The 25,728-nt window shown below is 42.5% G+C and overlaps 1 protein-coding gene and 1 long non-coding RNA gene across 3 annotated transcripts in view; one reads left to right on the top strand and one right to left on the bottom strand.

Annotated features, from left to right (window-relative positions):
- The window catches only part of ajap1 (adherens junctions associated protein 1), a 77,318-nt gene extending 55,036 nt beyond the window's left edge, over positions 1 to 22,282 (bottom strand). The window contains exons 1-2 of one of the 2 annotated variants that reach the window (XM_061809798.1): positions 22,138 to 22,282; positions 16,167 to 16,262 (exon numbers count right to left, since the gene is read on the bottom strand). In XM_061809798.1, coding sequence (XP_061665782.1) covers positions 16,167 to 16,246 — 80 coding nt within the window. In that variant the 5' untranslated portion in view covers positions 16,247 to 16,262; positions 22,138 to 22,282. Of the gene's footprint in view, positions 1 to 16,166; positions 16,263 to 21,011; positions 21,152 to 22,137 lie in introns of those variants that run through there. The other variant, XM_061809791.1, reaches the window with a different exon arrangement.
- LOC133495317 (uncharacterized) lies at positions 21,272 to 25,443 on the top strand. The gene is made up of 2 exons (XR_009793542.1): positions 21,272 to 21,396; positions 24,829 to 25,443. It is a non-coding gene; the product is annotated as an uncharacterized LOC133495317 (long non-coding RNA).
- Positions 25,444 to 25,728: the final 285 nt, after the last annotated feature.

The raw sequence follows: 25,728 nt of genomic DNA, 5'->3' as shown, positions 1-25,728 counted from the left end.
AGATCATTTCTAATCCTATCCAATGTGTTCACTCCGAGCGAGAACCTCATCATCTTCATTTCTGCTATCTCCAGTTCGGTTTCCTGTTGTTTCTTCAGTCTCACCGTCTCTAATCCGTGCATCATAGCCGACCTCACCACTGTTTTATAAACTTTGCCCTTCTTCCAAGCGGAGAGTCTTCTGTCACATAAAACACCGGACACCTTCCGGCAACTGTTCCACCGTTGCTCTGTATTGTTGACCCCAAGTATTTGAAGTCGACGACCTTCGCTATCTCTTCTCCCTGGAGCCTCAATCTTCCTCCTCCGCCCCTCTCATTCACGCACATGTATTCTGTTTTACTTCGGCTAATCATTCCTCCCCTTTCCATCTTTCTAATTGTTACTCCACCTAGTCCTTGCATCCACTGCAGATCACAAAATCATCTCCGAACATGATGGTCCAAGGGGATTACAGTCTAACCTCATCTGTCAGCCTATCCATTAGTACCGCAAACAGGAAGGGGCTCAGCGCGGATCCCTGATGCAGTCCCACCACCAACTTAAATGTTTCCATTGAAATGTGTTTGGAGAATAGCTCCGACTTTAAATGTGGAATTAGATTCCGTAGTGGATGTGTCTCCACTCGTGAGTGGTCTGCACCACTCCTTCTAACATATCCCTTCATCCTAGCCAAGACTCTTCTGTCACGTAACCCACCAGACACCTTCCACCAGCTGTTCCAACCAGCTTGGACCCGTTTCTTCACTTCTTCTTTACCACACTCACCATTGCTCTGGATTGCTGACCCCAAGTATTTAAAGTCGTCCGCCCTCGCTATCTCTTCTCCCTGTAGCCTCACACTTCCCTCTCCACCCCTCTCATTCACGCACATATATTCTGTTTCACTTCGGCTAATTGCCATTTCCTATGGTGACGTTCATTTATAAAATTCCAAAAATTTGAAGGTTTCGCTCCCTACTGAGTCATTTTTTGCGTGGGTATCGCTACGACGAAATCGTCTCCGTCGCCACAGGACACGGAAGCTGTCATTTTCTTCCACTCTTTCCCTCCCTTCTTTCCTTCCCTTGTTATTCGCACTCTCTCCTCCTCGCCGATGTTTTACACGATACTTGGTCGAATTGCACGAATGGCAGAAAATGCCACGTTTGCGCCGCTCGAAAAAGGCTCATTTTAACCTCAGAGAGACAGTCACAGGTTGTCCTGCACGTCTTCGTGTGTGATGGCAACTCACATGGAGCCCAACGCAGCATGCGGTAGCAAACATCTGTTGTGTAAGTCATTAGCACCCCGCCATGGCAGTGTGAATAAAATGGGGGAGGGATTTCAGGAGGGCGGCGTATCGGCTCAACTCCAATGAGTCACTCTGCAGCATTTTGGCTGTAGTTTCTTGTGTTAAGGGAAATCTGGATCATACGTTTGGGGTTTATTTTTGATTCAGTTATATTGTAAAACAATACACACCGTGAAGTTGGTTGACTTCCAAGTCTTAATCATTTTTTTGGGAAGATCTATTCACCCTTTCACGTGTTGTAAGTGTAACATTTAAGGAAGTGGCGATGTCGGTTTGCTAAGGCAGTCAACCTTGTGCATCGCTTGTTAAGGGTCAGGGTTAGGATTTTAAGGATGCGAGGGCCAATTTGACATACATTATACATCCAGTCGCTCACATTTGAAAAATGTACAGGTGTGGTAAGTCATGCCCGCAGATAAAAAGTTACAGGTGTGGTCCACCAGTCACGCCCGCAGATATAAAGTTGCGGGTGTGTGTTCTGTTTGTAATTTTGAGAGTAGCCCTTTAAGAGCGGATAGGAGGGGGGGGGGGTGTTGTCAGGTAAACTAGGAAGTAGAAGTAGGCTTAGCTCATGTGTTAAAAAAAAAAAGACCACGCTGTGGATCACCGCGCTTGGATGGGTTTTCATGTGTACAACGAGTGCGCAATTGCGCAGAGGCGCAGCTTAGAGGGAACATTGGTCAAGACTACCCAAAATAAGTGACATCTTTCAATATCTATGTATTTCTACTTGTAACAAATTTCACGCGTGTGATTTTTCGTGCTCGACTGTGCGGATTTGGGATTGCGATGGCACGCGGGCGCCCACGCGCCCGTCAAATCACAGTAACTGTACATCGCTACTTTATTGAACGTGTTAAAATCACACCATCCAGCACTTTTTTCTCCAGAAACTGTGACATCACAGCTTTCTTGTATCATAAAAGAGTAGTTCATTTTGGAAACTTGTTAAAATGAGGTACACCCGACCTGTGAATCTCAAAGCAGACGAAAATCATTCATGAGCAAGTCAAAACAAAACCACCTCACAATCAAATGCAAGAAATGCAAATATATATATATATATATATATATATATATATATATATATATATACACACACAGTACTCCATATTTAACATGTTAATGTTGTGGGGGGGTGGGGTGGAATTAATTAAAAACATTTTTAAAAAGCCTCTAAATCTTGCACACAGCCTCGGGCGCGCACAACACAGTTTGGGAATCCCTCCCCGAACAGAAGGTCCGGTATCTGTTATCCGTGCATTCTCAATTAGAAGAATCTGTTGCCTGCAACTAAGCCAATCGAAAAGGATCCTTTTGCATCATGCTTTACAGGCGATCTTAAAATGTCATCCTAACTTTGGTTATGATATTATTAAAACATAACCATACAATAAGCAATCCCAGCAGTCGCCGCGACGGTACACTTCACGCAGGTCCAGCCAATCACAACACAAAAAGCATTATTATTTTAGTTTTAAATTTCAGATCTGAGATTGGCGATTTCTACATTCCTCCCGTTCCACCACGATAAATTTACTGTATATCATTTAACCTGACAATACGTAAAAAGAAAAAAAAAAAAGATGTGTTGCCATAGCAACACCATCACTTTGGGAAGACTATTACAGAGGCAGCTGGGCTGAATATTCTACTGTAATTTTATGAGGATCATGTTTTTTTTTTTCACAACAAAAAAGCCATACAGGAAACACCAGACGTGTGTTGTTTTTTTTTTTTTTTTCCTCGTGCAGTCATCGTCTTCCAAGGAGGTTCCGTCTCATCAGTTAGCAGAACTAAACCAAGACGAAGATCAGTTTCATCCATTCCAGACTAGTCAAATGATTTATCGCTCATGTTTGTACTCTGTTCATTGTATTCATGAGCGGCAATTTAAGTTTTGGAGTTGAAGAAAAAAAAAAAAAGAAATGACATGGTCAAAATGTTCAATAATAACAAAAAAAGAATAATTTCCTAGACTGTGAGTGAAGGATTCTGACTAAAGAGAAAGTCCTCAAAGTTAGTCCGGGCTTATTTTTATGCAGCAACCTGCCTGTGTGGACGTAAAGCAACATTCCTTCATCATCTACTGCCCACCCACTCGACTTCAAGAGACCCACTTGTGTCGATTCCAGTGACAGTTGGGTGCTGTAACTCCTTTTTTTTTTAAATTATTATTATTAAATATTACTCTTTTTTCCCAATATATTCCCTCCAGGCTTTCTCTCTTGTCTTAAAAGTCACAACGCATATTTTTCATCTCATCACATACCCCATCAGAGACACGGCTCCCCGCTGGTGGATCAAATCAAATAAATACACAAAAATTTTCCAAGTCCCGTCTTCTCCGCACAAAAGCTACTACTTGTCGTCATTGACATTTCATTTCCGTAATTGACGCAGCTAATAGCGAATTACGTTCCGAGGGTTTCAAAGTTATTACAATGATAATCGTAACTCCCACTGTTGAAATCAGGAAATTCACAAAAATGAAGTTTGTACCCCTTGCGCATACTAAAAGACCAAGAAAAATAATAATAATAATCCTGTTGTTATTTAGCTTTTGAACTTGCCCCAGCAGGTCTCTTAGGACCATATGGACAATCCGAAAGTCCCGACTATGTCATGAACCAATGGTGCGGGAGGGTGGATCCAAATGCAGGACTTCGAGGCAGAGGCATAATGTTCAATGTGGTTTATTCCAGAAACTGGGTCTACACCGTTGTAGCAGTCTGACAAGGCAGAGGCACAGATACGCTAGGCTAGGGGGCATCCAAATGACATGCAGCAAGGTCCGATGACTATGGGGCAAACTAACAAACTCAACCGGACAGGATCAAACAAAAGGGCACAGAATCGATGTGACCAGGGTTACTCTAACTTACGCATAGAAGCGGAGAGTCCCACAGGCGGTGAATGCAACTCACTAACGCAAGGCAACGAACTGGCAAATGCCAGTGACAAAAACTCCAACTAAACATTTGGTCTGATTACAGTCGGAATGTGAAACAGCTGTGACCGGCGACAGGTGTCACCGCCCAGAGCAGTGGCCTGGCCACGCCCCTCTTGGCGGTGGCCAAGCCTTGCTCATGACGGAGTAGAACAAGGACAAAAGATCCTTTCTCCTCTTTTTGACACCCCACAACAACACCGTTACGCAAGTTATAATTGTTTTACCACAACTTTATGGACCTTATTGTTGCTTATCCTCATATGATGACCAACGTTATTGCTTTTGACTGGTATCGTGTCGGTATTATTGTTCACCCCCCCCCCAAAACAATCCCTCTAACCTTGTTTTCCCATCTCTGTCTATCTATCATCAACCAAAAGCTCGAGGCAGCCTGTACTCGAGTCTTGGTTTTTGTTTTTTTTTTCATAGAAGGGGTTTCTTTTGTGCTGCCGAAGTGCTTGTTTACACGAGATTTCGTTTCTTTGATGCTCACATGCAAATCAGGGAATTACTTGCGCGCAGCCACTTTAAAATGGTTTATTTCAGATGGCAGCTGACAGTCTGGGTGTATTATTCCCCCCATTCCAAAGGACGATTAATTCGTGCCCCAAAGCCGGGGAAGGTAACATAATAACACTGATGGGGAAAACAGGAAACGCGCACGGGGGGAGTCGGAGGAAGTTAACATTGAGGAGTGAGCGTGCGGGCACGGGGTGAAGATGAAGCCATCATCCTGAAAAGTTATGACGACGGATGTGAACTCCTTTACAATGTTGCACAGTACAGAACGTCTCCCGTGGCTCTAAAGAGCACTCGGGTTTTTCCGCGTGCTGCCATTGTCAGATTTTACTGCGTTGCTTTTGTTCTGAAGACAACTTTTTTTTTTTATATTGATTCATTCTTTTATGTTGTTTTTTTTTTTTTTTTTCCAAGCCAGTTATTTCCTCCGGCACTTGAATTATTACCTCTGCCAAGCAGGTTTTCTTTGCCTTAGGTTTGTTTGTTTGTAATATTTTTGATAAAGCAACCCCCTTTTTTTAATGGCGACTTGTTTTTCTTCTAAGATTGTTGCTATTAAGTTTGTGTGGAGAATTCGACAGTAAAAATACAAATTAAAATCAAATGTCTAAATTTGTAACGGTAGCAGTGGCTTGCCTGTTCAGAGGATATTGGTTCAAATCCAGGCGCTGGCCTTCCTGAGTGGTGTTTGCATCTTCCCTCCATACTTGCGTGGGTTTTTCTTGTCGGTACTTCAACATTTGTACCATTGCCAAATTCAGTTCATGGTTAGCATGGTTCAGCTTTGGAAGGGATAAACCTAAGATGACAACATTGACTACTCGGTTCTCGAACAAATTGGTTTTCGAAGGAAAATTGACGTTTTTTTCCCCTTCTGTTTTCGAACGAAAATCAGTACTCGAACGCTGAGGGAAAAGAATACAACTTTCGGGGGGCGAGTCACCCCCACCCAAGGGATTTGATACAGTAGTTGATAGTTTTGCTTTGCTTTTTTCTTATGAACTTTAATAATGCTGTGTTCCATTAGCATTTCTGCATTCATACGGCAATGCACTCCCAGCCTAGCGTACTCTACGAGTAAAGCATACATTTTAAGCAAAAAATAAATATATTTCTTAAATTATTTTATTATATAAAGTATTTTAACTACACATGTATTTCTACTATGCAGTTTGTTATCAAGAAAAGCTAAAAAAAAATGTTTTAAAAAGATTAGGTTTTTAGGCTTGGAATGCATTATTCCTTTTCCATTAACTGTAATCGGAAGTATTGATTTGATTTTTGAACAAATCACTTCTTGAACCACCTTCTGGAACGGATTGTGGTTGAGAACCGAGTTTTTTTTTTTTTTTTGTTAAAGAATTATTGTGTGTTTTTTGAAGTAGAGCATATTCTCCGAGTGGATAAAGATTCAGAAATAAAATAGAAATGTTGAGTTTTCCTTCTTCTATCTTATTTCTCAAATATAAATGTGATTGTCCGTGTACAGCATACCATCGAGCCTTTTACCTGTGGGTGTTTGTGTTTGTCATCGCAGAATAATTTTTTTTTTTTTTTAAAGTTCTTAAATTGTCAAATTGTCCAAGTTCAGTCTGAGATCGAGCCCATCTCTTTTCCCACAGCTGTGGATCAACACGCAATTGATCAACGCCCTCTAAATTGAACAAAATCTAAGAACCAGTGTTTTCAGAAATTAAAAAGTAGGCCTGACTTTTGGGGAGCTCACTGATGAGCCCATTTTGAGGATTCACGATCCTCAACTTGGCAGTCCACGTTCCATTTATCTCATGCAATATTCAGAAAGCCATTAAGAGCAAGGAATTTGACGTCGCGCGATATGATTTGTCTGTTCGCAAATGAGTTGTGAGTAAGCGTGAGGAGAGGTTGGGGGGGGGCTGGTGGGTTGGGGGGAGAGGCGTCAGTGGTTTAACTTGGACTCACGACACGGACTAAGTCTATTACTTGGAACTCATATTTAAGAGTCTGGCTTGAAACTGGATACATCATGAATATAAATGTACATGTATGCACGCTCTACTTGATTGTATTTAATACAGACTCTCACACAAAGGTACTAGGTGAGTATTTTTGGGTGAGTGCCCACTCAGGGGAACCTTTTTAGTTGATGAACAAAAAAAGAAAACAAATCATCGGTCTAATAAATCTTCAACATGCTTAGACTGCACATATAATTTTGGATGGAGAACCGTAAAAGGTGTTTTTATTCAGCCAGTTGCCACTTCGTTCCAAACGCCTGACACTGAGCAAAGCAACTGTATTGATTGCTTGATTTATGTATTTATTTTTGGCTCCTGTGCTTCCCTCATGCTCATAAAACTCAGCCTTGAAACATTCATTGCATATATATATATATATATATATTATATATATATATATATATATATATATACATCCAGATCAATAATGCGGGCCACAGAAAAAAAAAAATAAATATGACAGTGATATGTTTAAGTTGCTCCATTAGGAGTTTGGTGGGAATTTTGGTGTAACATATGCTCCAAACTTTAAACTACCCGGAGGCAACTTGTCACGTCGGCGTCAGATTAGACAAGCGCAGCTGCGGTGTATGCCCCAGTGCGCGTTTCATTATTCCGTTGACCTTTTGCGACATGTTTTCTTCTGTCAGCGGGCGGAAGAGAAGAAGAATTTCCACCGGAAGTCGTCGTGAAGTAACGAGACGATGATGAAGAGATTTTGGGAGATTTTTTCTTACTTTTTCTACTTCCTTTCCTTCCGGCTTGTCCCGTTAGCGTGTCATCTGTTTCCATCTAAGCGCATCTCGTGCATCTTCCTCTCTAGCACCCACAGTCCTCATGTCCACCCTCACAATAACCATCAACTTTTTCGTTGGTCTTCCTCTCACTCTTCGACCAATATACTCACTCTCTCGCCTCTGGACATGTCTAAACCATCGAAGTCTGCTCTCTCAGACCTTGTCTCCAAAACATCCAACTTTGGCTGTCCTTCTAATGAGCTAATTTCTAATCCTACCCAACCTGCTCACTCCGAACGAGAACCTCAACATCTTCATTTCTGCCACCTCCAGGTCGGCTTCCTGTTTTTTCTTCAGTCCTGCTGTCTCTAATCTGTACATCATGGCCGGCCTCACCACTGATTTATGAACTTTGTCCTTGATCCTAGCGGAGACTCTTCTGTCACATACAACACCAGACACCTTCCGCCAACTGTTCCAAACACTTGGACCCCTTTCTTCACTTCCTTACCACACTTAGATCACAATATCATCTGCGGACATCATGGTCCAAGGGGATTCCAGTGTAACCCCATCTGTCAGCCTATCCATTACTACCGCAAACAGGAAGGGGCTCAGTGCAGATCCCTGAGGCAGTCCCACCTGCACCTTAAATTCTGACACACCTGCGGCACATCTCACCACTAATCTGCTGCCCTCATACATGTCCTGTCCTATTCTAACATATTTCTCCGCCACACCGGACTTGCGCATGCAGTACCACAGCTCCTCTCTTGGTACTCTGTCATAGGCTCTTTCCAGGTCTACAAAGACACAATGTAACACCGCCTGCTCTCTTCTCACTAACTTTGTTCAATTCTCATTGGATTCCCCACCAACACTGAACAACGCTCTAGGAACAAAATACATTCATTTGTCCTGTCCTGCATTCTTTTCGCGCAGTTTGACAAGAAGAAGCACTGAGTGGACTTAATTAGCCGCTGACTGGTTAGCTGCCATGTGCTTCCGTGCCTATGTCTTATGCTAATGTTTGAATTATTCATCATTAGTGGTACGTTTCATTATTTACTGTCGTAAAAGCCAATGTCAAAATATAAATGGATATGTGATGTGGCAGTTAAGCTACTTTATTGTTTTTGATGAATATTAAAATGGCTAACAAATTGTCTTTGTAGCGCTTGGCGCTGATGAGGTGGACAGACGTGCTGGACCTTCTCCCGGCTGACTTTAGGTGACTGGCAAACATTTATATCTAATGAACAATTTTGAGGACTCAATTAAATTGAGCACGTATGTTTTTGAAAGGTGATAGGAAGTTAGAGTATGTGGAGAAAAATAACACGAGCACAAGGAAAGCATCCAAACCGAGACGTCGTCGTGATCAGAAACCGTTAGCTCCGTCCTGCGTTATTATTTCAGTGGGTGCAGCAAAGAAAATGTATGAATAAATATGCGGACTTTCTATAAGGGGACACATTTGTGCTGTTTTATCATGCATGGACGCATTTGACTAAAATGGGTGAGAAAAAAAATTGACCTATTAAGTTCATTCGCTCTAATGGCAGTGGAGTGAAGTACATGATGAGATGGTAGACGGAATATTATATATGGTTTATTCTACACTTGCTGGGAGTCCATTATCCCACTGCATTTTTCTCATGTGGATAGTAGTCCCCCTCCCCCCCCACTCCCCTACAAACTGAATTATGTAGTCACGGTCAAGCACTTAGTACTGATGAACGCCTTGAAATGATGCCGCACGTTGCACTACCTCACTCCAGATCTGTGCTGCTGTTTCTCGCATTTTGAATCATACAAAAGACGGCCGGATGAATCAGTCAGAATTTGAGCTGCGTCAGCTCAGCTGTGCCCGTGGAAGAAGGCGAGCGGCGACGTGGGGGAGCTGTCCTTGAAACAATCTTCAATTTGTGTTACTGATGCTGCTGGTTTCGATTCTAACCAAGCGGTTTAGCATGCAGGATGGAGACAATGATGCCAAATATTTAAAAGGACTGCAGAAAAACTATTTGATATGACATTGATGAAACAAAAACATTACTATATGTACAAACTGGTGCTTGATCAGATCCTGTCACGTCTCCTGAACTAGCAAGAGTAACCAATCGTGTTTTCCTCTATTTCCAATAAGAGAGTCACAAAGCAATTGCTTTATGCTCATTTTTGACACCTGGAAGGTTTCACCGAGATAATGCAGAATTATCAAAGCATGCAAGGACGGTTGAAAAAATACATATGTGTACTGTATATCCATCGATCCATTTTCTGAGATGCTTAGCCTCAGTAGTGTAGCGGGAATCCTGGAGCCTATCCCAGCTGTCATCGAGCAGGAGGTACGGTACACCCTGAACTGGTTGCCAACCAATTGCAGATTGCAGGGCACATGGAGACAGACAACAGTTGCCCTTCGCAATCAGACCTAGGGGCAATTTAGAGACTCCAGCTAATGTATGTTTTTGAGGTGTGGGAGGAAATCGGAGTGCCAGCAGAAAACCCACGCAGGCACGAGGAGAACATGCAAAATCAGGGCCGGGATTTGAACCCGGAGTCCTCAGAACTGTCAGGCCACGTGTGTGTGTGTGTCAGTCTTGCAGAGGAGCTGTATAGACAAGAATTTCTTCAAGTAAGTTCAGTGTTGTCACTCTGGCGGTTCCAACCTGGATATACAGAGTGTGGGAGCACAAGAGTCATCGCTATGGAAACAAGCATAACACTGACAGACCGAGGTATTCATAAGTTGAAGCTGCTGCTGTGTCGCGGGAGGAACAATGAATGATGAGCAGAACTTATCAAAGTTGTTCCATCGGGATCGTGTGATTGTCAAACTCTATTTCTGAAAATGTTGCTCACCATATAGACACGACTGAGGGGAACCATTCTGTTGTGTTAAGTAGCAGATAATTCATGCATGGACCTTATTGAGAGTCACACAGGTTAGGAGGTGCACGATCAGTTTTGTCCTCAAAACCAATTCAGAAAAACATGTGTTGGAAACCAGTCCTGCCTTCAATACGACTCCAAATGCAACACACGGCAGAGAAAGAGCAAAGAGATTTGGCAAAAACACAGTCAGTGTATTACTAAGAAATAAATAATGTGAATTATACGCCAAACACATTTCGAATTAAACCAGCGCAACACGTGGGCATCACGGTGGGCGACTGGTGGGCACATCTGCCTCACTGTTCTGTGGATCGGGACTCAAATCTCAGTCCCACGTGTGTGGGATTTGCATGTTCTCCCGGTGCCTGTGTGTACTCTGGTTTCCAAAAAAAAACATGCATGGTAGGTTAATTGAAAACTCGGAATTGCCCGTAGGCGTGATTGGGTGCAAATGTTTGTCTATATGTGCACGGGAGTTGGCTGACAACCAGTTCGGGGTGGATGGATGGATGGATCTACTGGATCTGGTGTAACACTGCCCCCCCCCACCCCCCACAGTCCAATTGCAATCTAATGTACACTTGAGTCAGTACTTCCATCAACATTGTGCAAAGAAAGTATTTTTCTAATCCGTTCTTTTTTTCCTCCCACTTGGACAAATCCTGTCTCCTTTTTTCACACCTTTGGACCGACGTACATTAACCACAGTTGACGACACCACACACAAATGCAGTGCAGAGGTTGAATCATGATTATTGGAAACCCGGCAAAGCCAATATCACACATGGTTGACTTTGGCATTAACAAGAGCGAGGTATCCATGAAAAGAGAGGGATACAGCAAAGGCGTCAGATAAATGGATTAAATGTACAGAACATGGCTCTGGCTCTTGCTCAATATGACGCACATGAACAGATGTAGTGTACACGTGCTGTTCCAGTACATTAAAGTACCATCAGTCAGTTCCAATGCATTATCATGTAAAATTATGCAGCATAGCAGAGGAGCTGTTGATTCACTAATATCTACAAGTGGTTTACTAATTAAAAGAAAAACTATCAACTCTACGATGTAGAGATACAGGAAATGTACAAAAGACCTGTTATAGCACATTTCCCTCTAGCAAAGTTATTCTGTCAAGATGATTCTTGTGTTGAAACAGGAGTTTTGCAAATTCACAGAGTTCTCCCTCCCCTCTAAAGAATGTTTAAAAAAAACAGCAGTCATCAATTGTCATTTTTTTCCCATAAAATACAGGAAATTTAAATAATCACCATACCCTAATGAGGGTCTGGTAACCTGTTCAAGGTTTTACCCGCCTCTGGCCCGGCGATACTGGTATAGGCCAGAAGATGCCTTGTGAGGACAAGCGGAATGGAAAAGCGTTGGATGGATGGACCATACCTAATGTGATTACTGTAATCCCTCTCTACTTTGCGCTTCGCTTATTGCAGCTTCAGAGCTTCGTGTTTTCTTTCACCCGAAAAAAAAGGGCAGATCGGCATACAGTATTCGGGATGACAAATTGATATGAGGCGCGTGGTTGGCCCCCGGCGTGACGTGGACCAATGAGAGCATGTGTGGATTTATCTCGTGCGCTGAGCATCATCAAAGCCCCACCCAAGAACGTCATTTCCACCCTTTCCCTTGTCCTTCCTTACTGCCGTGTTGTTGATGATGATGTTGGCTGTCTTTGCGATAACTTCTCGTTTTCACAATGCCACCAAAGCGATGTGCTAATGCAAGAGCTTCTTCTGAAGCACCCAAGAAGAGGGGGAAGAGAAAGATGTCGACGATCAGTGAAAAAGTAGAAAACTTGGATATGATCAAAGATGGCAGAAGTTACGCTTTTATGGTGCCATTAAGGCGTGAATGAATCAGCGGCGCACTACATAAAGGAGGATGTGGTAAACATCCGTAAAATCACTTCAGTAACATTTAATAAGGATGTCAAATGTGTGGTGACTCTGTGAAATAAGAGGATAGTTCGAATTGAAGGTTCGTTCACTTTGTCGACAGAGGATTGCAGAAAAACTGCCTGGTGATGACGATGAAGAGGCTGAAGAAAGTGCTGATGAAGCTCAAGTTGCAAGGACGAATTCAGCCCTTCGAGGATGAGGCTTTTCGGCAAGCAAAGGTTGGTTTGAAAAATTTCAAAAGCGTTACGCTCTCAGAAGCATGCCTCAGTATGGTGAGGCGAATTTTAGCGACAACGATCCTGTTCGTTGTTTTGTGGAGGAAGAATTTGCATGAGACCGACGACAATATGGTACGAGCTGTCGAGTTTAGCAATCGTGTTGAGAGGGTTATGTCCTTGTGCAGGGAAATTTTGAAGCAGAAGGGAAAAACAAAGACAACACCAGGTTTTTCTGAAAGATAAGAACCCCTGTTACACCGTCAGGACTGTTGGATTAATTGGATTAATTGTACATAAAGTTATCTCATTAGTACTCTTGATTTTGCTTTGAATGATTGATGGTATATGTGCTTAAGTAATGTGATGCAACAAAGAAAGGCACATTGGCGGGATGCAAGGGATGTCACAGGGGTACACTGGGAACATTGTGCGCTTTGCGCTCTATAGAAGACATCACGTGTTTGCTTTGTTTGTCACTTTGTTTGTTGAAATGTTTGTTTCAAGTATGAAAAGTATAAATACTGTACACAAACACACACACAAAAACTCCCGATCTCAAATCTACATCGCCAGCACCTCCAGCAGAAGTCTCCGAGTGAAGATAAATTCCGTACAGCAATAAAAAAAAACCATAAATATATATATATATACATACATATTATTGTTTAACTAGACACTTGTACCGTTGTAATTTTTGTCTCAAGTATGCAAAGTATAAATGCTGTATTGATGATATTTTAAACATTCTGGTACCCACACATACACAAAAAAAACCCAACTCCCCATCTCAAAGCTACATCCCCACCGCCTCCAGCAGAAATCTCCGAGTGATGAACGGTAACTATAGAGATCGTGCACGTGACATCGCTGTTTTTACGGCACAATATTGACGGTCAAACTAAGCTGCTCGGCAAGGCGGGAGTCATTGAACCGGAGCAGATTTTTCAAATTGCCCGAGACTTGTTGTGCTGTTTTTTGTCACGAGAGACGAGACAGTTCTTCAAAGATATCATTCTATAGAATACCAGCTGAAAAGACCAGAAAAGATCGATGTGTTGCCGGTCAAACAAAACTGCTCGGGCATCGCTGGACCGGAGCAGAATTTTCAAATTGCCTGAGACCTGTTGTTGGTCGTCACAATGGATGAGACAGTTCTTCAAAGATATCATTCTATAGAATACCAAATGAAAAGACCAGAAAAGATCTATTTTCTCAAAGTTTTCTGGGCAACCTTTGTATAAATTGGGTCATTTCTCTTGCTTTTCTGCTTACTAGATATATCGTGCATCGAGCAAGTGTACACTGTAGCTATGACAATGAAGTTTTGGGACGACTTTAACGATTAAAATTGAACTGAAGTTGTCAAATCCCGAAATTACCCAAAGATACATCATTACTGTGATCATATTGTTCTTTCATTAGACTCGACCACTTTTGATCTGATCTGGTCATGATCTGATATACAAATATGGCAAAAGATCAAAATACATCAGTACTACGAACACAATCGAAAAACTTGACCATTTTAGAAATCAAGACAATCCCATTGTCTTGGTCTACCCTGAAAAAGTAAATTCGAGCGAATTAGGTGTGTTCATCTAAAGGCTGCACGATGGTAATAGTGTAAATTACCCAACTATTAAATCACTAAGCTCTCAATGTGTGCAGTGTGAAGAAACTTTTTGCTTTCCCCTTCTCAACTATGTAAAAACCCCATTCAGAATAAATAGGACCCTTAAAGCAAAAGCTCAAATGCTATAAAAGCATGTAATTCACCCAGCCATACAACAGCACAACTATTGTCTGCCAGGGGCTGAACAATAGCATGTTTTTATAAACGCTTGTGCCCCACAAGCGTATTATGAGGACCTTAATAGGTTTTACTCGCTGTCATCTGCAATTGAAGGGATTTTCCTGAAGTATTTGCCTTTTCTGTCCTCAGCACCGTTCCTTCTCACAGGGGTTTCATTTCATATTCAGCAGTCTGAAATTTGAGTGGATACTTGGGGTTGTGTTATTTATTTAAACGTGTCTTGCCGCTCGTCTCTACACCTATTTTCTCTTTAGTACTCCCCTGCGTCCGAGGGCTGTGGCGCTGCCATTGACACGGGGGTCGCAAATCCAATAAAATTCATCACAGTCTCAAATCAGATTAGTTTAATCCAGTCCAGGGCAGGAGCTAGACCCACTTCTTTGGAAAAATAAATGTTCTCACCTCTACCTATTCAATAATATTGAGCGGACCAATCTGTTTTTTTTTTTTAAATTATTATTTTGTCTCCTGCAAATTTTAATAACTATAAAAGGAGAACACCTCGATGTAAAGGAACGATACGATGGCAACAAATTGCAAACTTCATCTGATTACATATGACAAAGAGGGTATTTCACTGGTTATCGTAATAGCGTCTACATTACTATGGAATATCTCATGATACTCATTGAATTGAGTTTTTTTTTTTTTTTTTTTTTTTTTTGTTGTTAGTTTAGGTCCGCTGAGGTCTCAGTTGAAACTGTGCATAATGACAGTTCAAGTTGTGTGCAGTTTTAGAGGCATATATTTTGCACAACCCCGATTGAATTCATGTCAAAACGGACAGCAAAAGATTCTGCTTTTCAGAATTGCTCAGAAATTTCTCATCTGGTATACAGGAAAAAGAATCCACAGAGCAAATAGAGAAATTCATGTGTTCCACAATTTTATCAGTCACTGTATTTTCATTCTTTGGTTCCAGAATGGATTGTGGCTCGATATCGAAATGCCACTGTTGCCAGATACACAGAATTTCATTATTATTGTCATGGTCTGCCATTACAGACAGCCACTCCATCTGCCAATCACATTCCACTAGCCACAGTGATACCCAAACAATCGTCCACTCATATTGTACTAGCCATAGTCCGATACTCCCACCTATTTCAAGCTTTGTTGATGCAATCATTGTCAGAGCTTTACTATCATACATGTAACACAACTGCACCTACTACATTACCCTGTGAGAGTTCTACTTTATCACATTTGACTATACTGTACTACAAAATCAAGAAAGTGTGACTTTCCCCGTTGTGCTCTCTGTGAATCGTGGCATAAAACAACACTTATAATCGGAGTTTTTCTTGACGCGGTATCTGTAGATTACAGAGCATTGCTTTCACCCCCCAAAAATATTCCCCATCTTCAAAGCCTCACCCACTCAACTGGGAACTATTCAAGTGTTACCTGGGTCTGGGTGCTAAATCGCACTCTCCACAGTTCCATCATCAGGCTCAGTTTTGGAAACAATTCTGTGGGAATGGATGTCTTCCAATTGTTTGACAAGTCAGAGCGTGTCAAGCTTTAAAACAGACACATTTTAATACACTTATAATGTAGTTTCAACACTGTTTTTCTTTTTATTGCTCACTACTTGCCCCCACAATGGCATCTAATTAATCCTGAATGTATTGATTTAAGAGGAGGTCGCCTTTTATAACTCCAATTTGTTAAGCCGTTTGAGAAGCTTGTCAAGCTCACCCGGAACCTTTGACAATCTTGCCAGCGCTTTCCAATTTCAAACTCGGTGATGAATTCCTCATGTTTTGTGACAAATGATTAGAATGATTTATCCTCTCCTCTACTTGCGTATTACCTCGGTTTGCCTGGTGATGTAGGAGAGGGCAGAAGAATCTTCTGTGTCGCTGACATGAGAGGGACTCGTGCTGAATACATTTGCAGGTTTTGCCAACTGTCAGAAAACATGAGAGCTTTGTGTCACGTTTGCATCATACTGGCCGTTTGATCATTCCCAAAAGCAAGAAAGATATGCATTTCGATGTCATGCTGGAGACATGCAAGGACATTTGCATTGCCACAAGCAGCCGGCCAAGCGTGTCGTCACATTTGTTTTGTCCTTTTCCTCTCCGCTAAATCCACTTGAGGACGACCTCAGGGCTCCCTTAGTATTTCTCTCACATGAGGTCCACTTGTCGGAATGGCAGCGAACATACGGTAATGATGCCCAGACAGGGTTTGGTAAGTGGTCAGACAGCTGAGAGCTACAGAGCAGATGGACTGATGTACCCTTTTCTGAGCTGAATGTCATTGGCTGGCATTTCCTACCGAGCCTCATAGATAAAACTGCAGAAATGGCCTTAAGCGGGGTGGAAAGCCTCATCTTTGTGCAGAGATGTACAGTTCATGGTAAATGAGGCAGTGAATAGAATTGCAAAGACAGCGTCCATCCATCCATCATTTTTTTAGTTGCTTATCCTCACGAGGACCACGGGAATGTTGGAGCATATCCTGGCTGTCATCAGGCTGGAGGCGGGGTACACCCTGAACTGGTTGCCATGGAGACAGACAATAGTCACAATCACACCTACGGGCAATTTAGAGTGTCCAATTAATGCATGTTTTTGGGATGTAGGAGGAAATCGGAGTGCCTGGAGAAAACTAATGCAGGCACGGGGAGAACATGGAAACTCCACACAGGCGGGGCCGGGATTGAACCCTGGTACTCGGAACTGTAAGGCCAACCCTCTACACCTGCGCCACCGTGCCACCCAAGGACAACAAATTACATAAAAAGAAATGCTGTAGGCATAGAGAACTGTAAGACTCTCTTGGTGCATTAAAGAAACAGAACTTCAAATAATTGTGTTGCCTCCCTCCCCTTTACAAAAACAAAACTTATGGAAATGAAGAGTCAGCATGGTATCATCATTAGAGGTGCTGCTTTCAGTAGCATCCTATTTTAGCGCGGGCTACCAGCAGAGAGGCTGCGGCAAACTAAAGCAACCAAAAAATATGACTCTCTTAATTGTGGCCCAAAAAAAAAAAAAAAAAAAGCTTATAGACTGATTGAATCACATAAATCAACTGGAAGGGAAACTGTTGGTACGCAACTCAATTACAATCACCTCGTACCATTGAGGCGTCAGTCTGACACTGATTGCATTTAATCAAGTGTATTAGGTACTATTTAGTGTATTATGTTAAGATATGTCGAAATGTTCTGATTTTGAGTGGATTTTTGAAATAAGGGTTAGGCTGAGTGGCAGGAGGTTGAGCTACTCTGGCTTCTCGAGTGCAGGGTCAATTCAAGACTCTAGTTTGTCCACAGGCGTGAGTGCGAATGGTTATTTGTCTGTTTGTGCCTTGCAACCTGTCCAGGCTGGAGCCGACCTCTCGTCCAGGGTCACCCGGGTTAAACTCCACCACGTCGGGGGATCCAGACGAGTACAAGTGCTGTGATATAGATGTCACATTGCAAGAAAGCGGAGACATTCACATCCAAAGTGTATGAACGTCCGTGAAAGAAAGTGTGTTCCTCAGCTCTGTTTTTCTGGACTTTCTGCGGTTGTTCACCTTTTCCCTTTTCTATCGAGAAATGCTGACAGCAACTAAAATATTATTACAGATTTAAGAATTTTGAATAAGTATTGTTCTGGTCAGTTTTATCTCATAAGACGCTGGAAGAAGACTGAGCAATTAAGCAACTAAGACATTTTTCTACATGGCATGCTCACCAAAACGCTAAATAAAGTTACCAGCAACAACTAGTTTGAGGTCCAAGCATTCCTCCTACCCGCTTACCCCCCTCCCCCCTTCTTTAATTTGGACACCGCCGTTGGCGGTAGCAATAACTGTAGATTAGCAGTGGGGGATTTCTCCAGGGAGAGGGACTACAGAGGAAATCGTTCCAGGCCATTCCTTGGCAATCGCTTTTCTATCCAAAGGCCAGAACGCTCCGCTTCATTGTCTTTGCAGCCCCCGTACTACCACCGCCACCAACGCTGCCGTTTTACGGCTCTTCTGAGGGACAATTTGTTTGTTGGGCCGTGGTTTTATTTGTTGGTGCTCTGCGAAGGGTAGGAAAGGGCATCAAATGAAAGCCATTAATCACCTCACAGGCCATAAGAGATAATTGTGAAGGGAGAGAGAGAGCGAGAGAGAGAGAGAGAGAGAGAAAGACATTGAAGTGTGCCGGAAATGAGGTAAACTCCATAAATCACAAAGTGTGATGTTAAGCCTCTACATACAACCGCCTTGGCCTTCAGGCTGACTTGATTTACTTGCGCACTGGAGTGAAATATAAGTGGGACTGTCGAATTGTTCGGACCAACAAAGTGCACAACTGATGAGGCTGTGCTCTGGTTAAATGACGGAATGCAACCAAAAGGAAATGTGTGTTGACACATTTTGGCAAACTGTTAAATGAAGGAAATGTGGCAGAAAATAGTTACTGGATTCAATATTCATAATAGTGATGACGTAATGTAATGCACTACTTGCTGGGTTCGCTCTGCCCACATTGAGGAGATTGAATTAACAAAATGAAGTCGAAAGTTTTGAGAAAGTTGCATTAGAATAGACCAATTAAATCTGATTCTGATTCTGAAGGACCCATGGGTAAAAAGATGATTTGTTGGTAGTTGGAAATTTCTCGGGTGGGTTAATGTGTAGGGAGAGAAAAAACACACATCGATTGAAATCATGGACAGTTTATTAAGAAATATAAAATAACCGAATCCTAACAGATAAGAATATATGAATTATTGAAGGTCCTTTCGATTGCAAATATCCTGACGTCTCAAAAGTCCTTGTTTGTCTTATATCTGTTTGTTTCTTGTCAGGGCGGCACGGTGGATCAGTTTGTAAAGCGTTGGCCTCACAGTTCTGAGGTCCCGGGTTCCATCCCGGACCCGCCTGTGTGGAGTTTGCATGTTCTCCCCGTGCCTGCGTGGGTTTCCTCCGGGCACTCTGGTTTCCTCCCACGTTCCAAAAACATGCAACATTCATTGGACACTTTAAATTGCCCCTAGGTGTGATTGTGAGTGTGTGTGTTTGTCTCAATGTGCCCTGCGATGGGCTGGCAACCAGTTCAGGGTGTACTTTGACAGCTGGGATAGGCTCCAGCACCTCCCGCGACCCTTGTGAGGATAAGCGGTGAAGAAAATGGATGGATGGATGGATGGATGGATGGATGGATGGATGGATGGATGGATGGATGGATGGATGGATGGATGGATGGATGGATGGATGGATGTTTCTTGTCAATAGCAGCATTAGAGATCTGAGCGCATCATATAGTGGAGCCCAGAGTCCAAAGCAAACATGGCGAAGCAGGATTTAGCTATTATGCCGCACACAAATGGAATAAATTGACAATAGAGCTGAGGTCAGGCCCAAGTGTCAATGTTTTTAAATCTTGGTTAAAAACTCTTCTTTTTTTTTTAGAATATATCCACTTTTTGATCATATTACTTGCACTATATGCCGGTTTAATTGTCTTTTTTTAAAATATTTTGTCATTTTTATTGTTTTTAACCCATTTTAAATGTTTTATCTCTTTGTTTTCAAATGCCTTTAATCATGTATAGCAGTGATTTTCAACATTTATAGAGCCACGGCACATTTTTTTTTACAATTGAAAAATCACACGGCACACCAAAAATGGATTGATTAATTACTGTATGTACTTCCTGCCATCTAATAGAAGAGGATTTTTTCGTTCTGTCTGTCATTGTGCCTCACCGGCATAAATAGATGAATAAAGATACTGTATTTCTTGGAATACATGTTTTTTTTTTTTTTTAGCAATTACATGAAATTGGACAACTTCCCACGGCACACCTGAAGAGCACTCACGGTACACTCTTTGGGAATCACTCAAGTAAAGCACATTGAGTTACCTCGTGTATGAAATGCGCTGTATGAATACGTACTCGTAAATTCACTTTGCTTAGAGACAAATCGATTTAGCCGACACATTCGACCACATATCTTATACGTGAAGGTTATTGTAAGGGTTAATATAGCAATCGTATATTAAATATTTGATGCGGGCAGATCTGGTTCACAAAACAATCAGAGGCCCGGTCATGGCTGCCAAACTTTTCCACAACCGGATGCTTGGAAATGATCTTGCAGTACAACACCTTCATGCAAAATAAGTGTGAACTGTCACAGCTCGCTCCAGAAGTCCCCGTTCTCATGTTTATCCTGTCGTTCAAAATTAGCCCTGAGGTTCCTGGGATTTTATGCCACTTTTGTAGTGTTTCATCATTGCTGAACGTTGACTGATTTGACTCACTCCTCAAATATTCACCTCACCACTCGGTGGCTTTTGTTTTCGTGATTTATTAAAACAAACGCATACCTCTATGCCATTGGCTGAATTAATTTCATGCCTATCAAGGCTGGGGTGCGCACCAGGACATTTCTCAAATTTGCATTCAGGAAATTAGACAAAGAACAAGTCAGTGATCTTATCTCATAATTAGGAGTCACACAAACCACTGTCAATTTATGATAAAATGTCTCATAGTTTCCCTCCAAAAGTTTGGATGCATTTTTCATTAAATTTGGCCTAATAAAATGCTTACGTAGACTTCATAATCCGTTATTCTGGTAGCATCGTGAGCTATATCATCAATAAAGACCAGCGAGCCCCTTCCAGAAGCAGCAATCCAAGACCAAGCCATGACATTACCTTCACCATGCTTCTCAGATGAGCTTGCGTGTTTTGGATCATAAGCAGAGCCTCTCTTCCGCCATACTTTGGCCTTTCTGTCACTTTGGTTCAAAATAATCTTATCGTCATCAGTTCAGAAATCATCTCTGTACTTTTCTGCAAAATCCAATCTGGCCTTCTGATTATTGTTGCTCGTGGGTGGTTTGTATCCTGTGGTATGGTATTATTATTTCTTCTTCTTCTTCTGCATCTTCTTCTTCTTCTTCTTTCTTCTCCTTGTTCGAGATAACTTCACCCCTCCCCTGTGGAGGTGGCAGTGATGTCACCGACTGTCATCTTTGAGTGTTTCTCCACAGCTTTCGGAATGTGTCACCAACTTTGCTGTCCTGTTGGATGTCTCTTGGTCAGTACACCGCGAGTTTTTCATTTTCAGGACATTGCAAATAGTTGTATTGGCTAGAGCGAGTGTTTGTGCATTAGCTCTGATTGAGTTTGCCCTCTTCTCTCAGCTTCAAAATGTTTTCTTTTCTTTTAAAGACGTCTCTCTTGGCCTTCCTGTTGGCTTAACAGCAAGCGCAGGTGAAACGCAAACGCAAAAGCCAGCACTGTGTAATGTTAATCAATCAATCACTCTAAAAGGGAACTCATGAGCAACTCGATAATGTCATAAATCTGAACTGACTGATGGGGAAGGGGGCGGGCACAGCTGTTATACAGTACAAAATGAATGAACCAAGTTATTGTGAATAAATATAAAGGCCTCATAGCTCAGTGTTTAGAGCATTGGTTTGCTAAACCAGGGGTCGTGTGTTCGTATCTTACTGGGGCCCCCACTCCCCAAGAGGGGTTGCGCTAGGAAGGGCATCCGGCGTAAGAACTGTGCCAAACAAATATGAGCGTTTATCTGAGATGTCACACTGTGGCGACCCCTAAAGGGAAAAGCCGAAAGAAACTACATTCTGAATAAATATAATTGAGCTTTAAAATATCTGAATAGTTTCAAAATGTATCCAGACTCACGCTTAGGCAATTCGCTTTAATAATCGTCGTGAATAATACAGTAACTGGTTCATAGTTCCAACTCCATTGGCAACTGCGAACGGTTTGACAAAAAAACACAACAAACAAAAAATTGTTACTGTACCAAAAATAGCATGTTCCAGTCTCTGGAGACTCTGTGTCGTGTTCTTCTTTGTATTAGCACAGCGGCACTCGCCATGTAAGCACTCTCCCAAAATGCTAGATATTTTGTGTGCCTCCTGGCATCATGGCAGCCACGTGGACACGTTGCCCCCTTCAACATGGCCACCACGTAGGTACATCTGAGCCACATTGAATATGTATGACCCCGAAACACGGGTCTCCCATTCTCTGCCTCTATTCCGCCACAGCGCCAGGAAACAACACTTCTGGATGTTGCAGACTTTATCACCAGTCGCTTGATTGAAAAATCAAAACTATTTTTGGACACAGTTTGGTGCCAACGCTCCGTTTTATCCCATATCCATTATATCCGGGTCTGGACGTGCTGACTGATTGTCTGGCTCTCAATGAAGGAGAAAACATGTTTTTTTGGGGTTTGAAATATTTTGTGAAAGCAGTCCACACCTGATGTGTACTAGATAAATACACACGGCGTGAAAAGTGTGCAGTTACGCCACTGAACTGCATGGCTGACTGAATTATCCAATGTTATTGTTATAAAATAAGGCCATAAAGCCTTTCTTATTAATATATGAAACAGTCCAGATGGTGTTGACTATTTGCCTGCATAATTTAACTCGAAATTATTTAAATGCTATTGATTAAAAGCGAGGGTCTGACATAAAAGTGGGATAAAGCGTCTCAGCAGTTGCAGACTAAGACTTGCACACTATGGTGGACGAACGAGTTTGTTTTTTTTTTAAAAAAGAAAAACGGATGAAAAGTGTAACAGTTTGACCGCATGAATTTACAACCAAACTGTTTTGGGGACTGAAAATGCCAACTTTTGAATATGGGTGTCAAAGTGCTTCCTCCCTTTATGCTAATTCTTAAATCATTCAAAAAACGATCCCTTCTTCTTTTTGAAGGGTAGGGGGACTGTCCATATTTTATTCAGTCTTGATACTATGACAGACTTGTGGTTGAGGAGAAAAAGACTCATGGTTGTCTCTGGAGATGTTCTTTTGGCAAATCTTTGTGTGACACCAGATGTAAGGAAGGATCTTTGTGTTCTATGTTGCTTATTTTTGAGTACATAACTCACTATGAGAGCAATAAGGGCATACTTGCTGTTTTTGTTTCAAATTCTCAAAGGCATACTGGACTATGAAACTGAATGATAATAAATGGATGCTTTCACGTGAGACCTGGAAGATCAGCAATTGGTGTGAATGTGAAAGTCTTTAACCTGTTCTCCAAAGTGTCTCAGGCTCTATTTTGTCACCGTGGCCAAACATTTTTCCAACTCATCACTGTCTTGCCAGAGGGGGGAAATGTCCTTAATCGTAGTTACCTCATTAGTAAGACTCGCAGAGTCTGAATGTGTATTCACATCTTGAATACCACCTGCACGTTTTATGAATGGTGGCACTGTCACGACCCATCGAGACAGAGGTAGGACCCAAATGCAGGAGTCGGGAGACGCAGGTGTAATTTGGGAAAAACGTTTATTATTCCAAGATTGGGGATCGGGCAGGCAGTCAGGTGCAGCAGCGGTCGTTGGGACGTCGGGTGTAGAGAGCACGTCAACGGGCAGGCAGGAGTCGGTACACGGGTGAACGATCAAAGCAGGCAGGAGTATCAACGTGGGGTCAGTCGGAGAACGGGCGGTGGTCGGTACATACGGGTTGTCGATCAGCGACACGGGAGTGCAGGAACGGGGCATGAGTTGCGACGATCTGGCGCTGGACCAGTCGTCCCCACGCTCCTATATACACCGGGGCCAATAAGCCAGGATGAGGCGCAGGTGTGCGCCTCCCAATCAGCGCGGCCACCCGCCCAGCCAGGGCTGGACCGGCAGGACCATGACAGGCACAGTCGATAATGCGTTACCACATAGGCCTCACAGTTCTGAGGGACCCGGGTTCCGATCCGGGTTTGCCTGTGTGGCGCTTGCATGTTCTCCCCGTGCCTGCGTGGGATTTCTCAGTGTACTGCGGTTTCCCCCAAAAATGCATGGTAGGTAAATGCAAGACCCTAAATTGGCCGTAGTTGTTTGTTTTTAGGTGGCCTAGAACTGGCTGGCGACCGGCTCAGGGTGTATCCCGCCTCTCGCCCAAAGATAGCTGGGATAGGCTCCAGCATGCCCGTGACCCTAGCAAGGAAAAGTTGCTCAGATAATGGATGGATGAAACTGTTTTTTTACTACTCGTATTCATTCTGACGTATTTTCATTTTCAAACATTTTCATCCATCCATCCATTTTCTGGCCAGCCAATCGCTAAGATTGAATCTGGATCCTCAGAACTATGAGGCCAACACTTTCCAGCTGAGCGGCACAGTGACCGCCAACATCTTTTATTGGCTTAATTTTGCATGCATACACTACTGAACAGCTGGAATTTCGATTGGAATCAATATTTTATATCTATTGGAAGGATTCATGTTTTCCTCACTCTATCTTGAACATTAACCATTTTAACAATGATGTCATCCGTATGTGAAACTAAAAATCAAACAAACACAAGGTTTAGCTTGCACTTGGTTTGATGTTCTCATTTTCTTATTAAAAGCCAACAACCACCTTCAGGTTCCTTGTAAAAAAAAAAATAATAATAATTAGTAATTGAGGTGTCGTGACTGAAAGAACAAGATCCCGGATACAAGCGGTCAAAATGAGTTTCCTCCACAGGGTGTCCGGGCTCTCCCTTAGAGAACGGGTGAGAAGCTCGGTCTTCCAGGAGGGGTTCAGTGTCGATCCGCTGCTCCTCCGCATTGAGAGGAGCCAGACGAGGTGGCAGGGGCTTCTGATTCGGATGCCTCCTGGACGCCTCCAAGGTGAGGTGTTCCGTGCATTTCCCACCGGAAAGAGACCCCGAGGACGACCCAGGACACGCTGGAGAGACCGTGTCTCTCGGTTTGCTTGGGAGCGCCTCGGGATCCCTCCGGAAGAGCTGGAAGAAGTGGCTGGGGAAAGGGAGTCTGGGTATGCCTCCTGAAGATACTTCCCCCATGACCCGACCCGGAAAAGTGTTAGATAATGGATGGATGGAGTAAGTGAGGTTTGAATTGTGCAATCGTGGGATTTATTTGGCATGCACAGCAGAAAGTCTCATTTTATCAACGTAAAGCATCGTGTAACAAGTGCTTTCATTGGCATATCAAATATTGCCTCACTACCTCGCCTCACCTTGCTATCTATGCTTTCAAAACTACACATTTATTGTTTCGTTCTATCCATAAACATAGATTCGCTGAAGGCTTTTACAGTCTGTCAACATGTCGTGAATAAAAGCTCTTAAATTCATTTTTCCTATTTAGGGGGAGAGCAATGTACATTTTAAAGGTGTCCAATTGTTTGTTGAGAATTTGTCTGAACGTTTCCACAACCTGTAATTTTTTTTCACGACATATTTCACATTTGGTTTTCACTATTGTGCTTCATTTGTGTTTTTTTTTCCTCCTTGTTTTACCCAGAACAACCTCTGTGATTTTCTTAGGAAGAGAGCCACATTTTTTAGTCATTAATCAGCAAAATGTTGTTTCAAAAACCAACTGTGAACTGCTGCAACATACTGATAGGGAGAGAAGA

This window comes from Syngnathoides biaculeatus, chromosome 2 (assembly GCF_019802595.1).
Source record: "Syngnathoides biaculeatus isolate LvHL_M chromosome 2, ASM1980259v1, whole genome shotgun sequence".
NCBI lineage: Eukaryota > Metazoa > Chordata > Actinopteri > Syngnathiformes > Syngnathidae > Syngnathoides > Syngnathoides biaculeatus.
The sequence above is the reverse complement of the archived record's forward strand: the minus strand, read 5'-3'. Positions and strand labels throughout refer to the sequence as shown.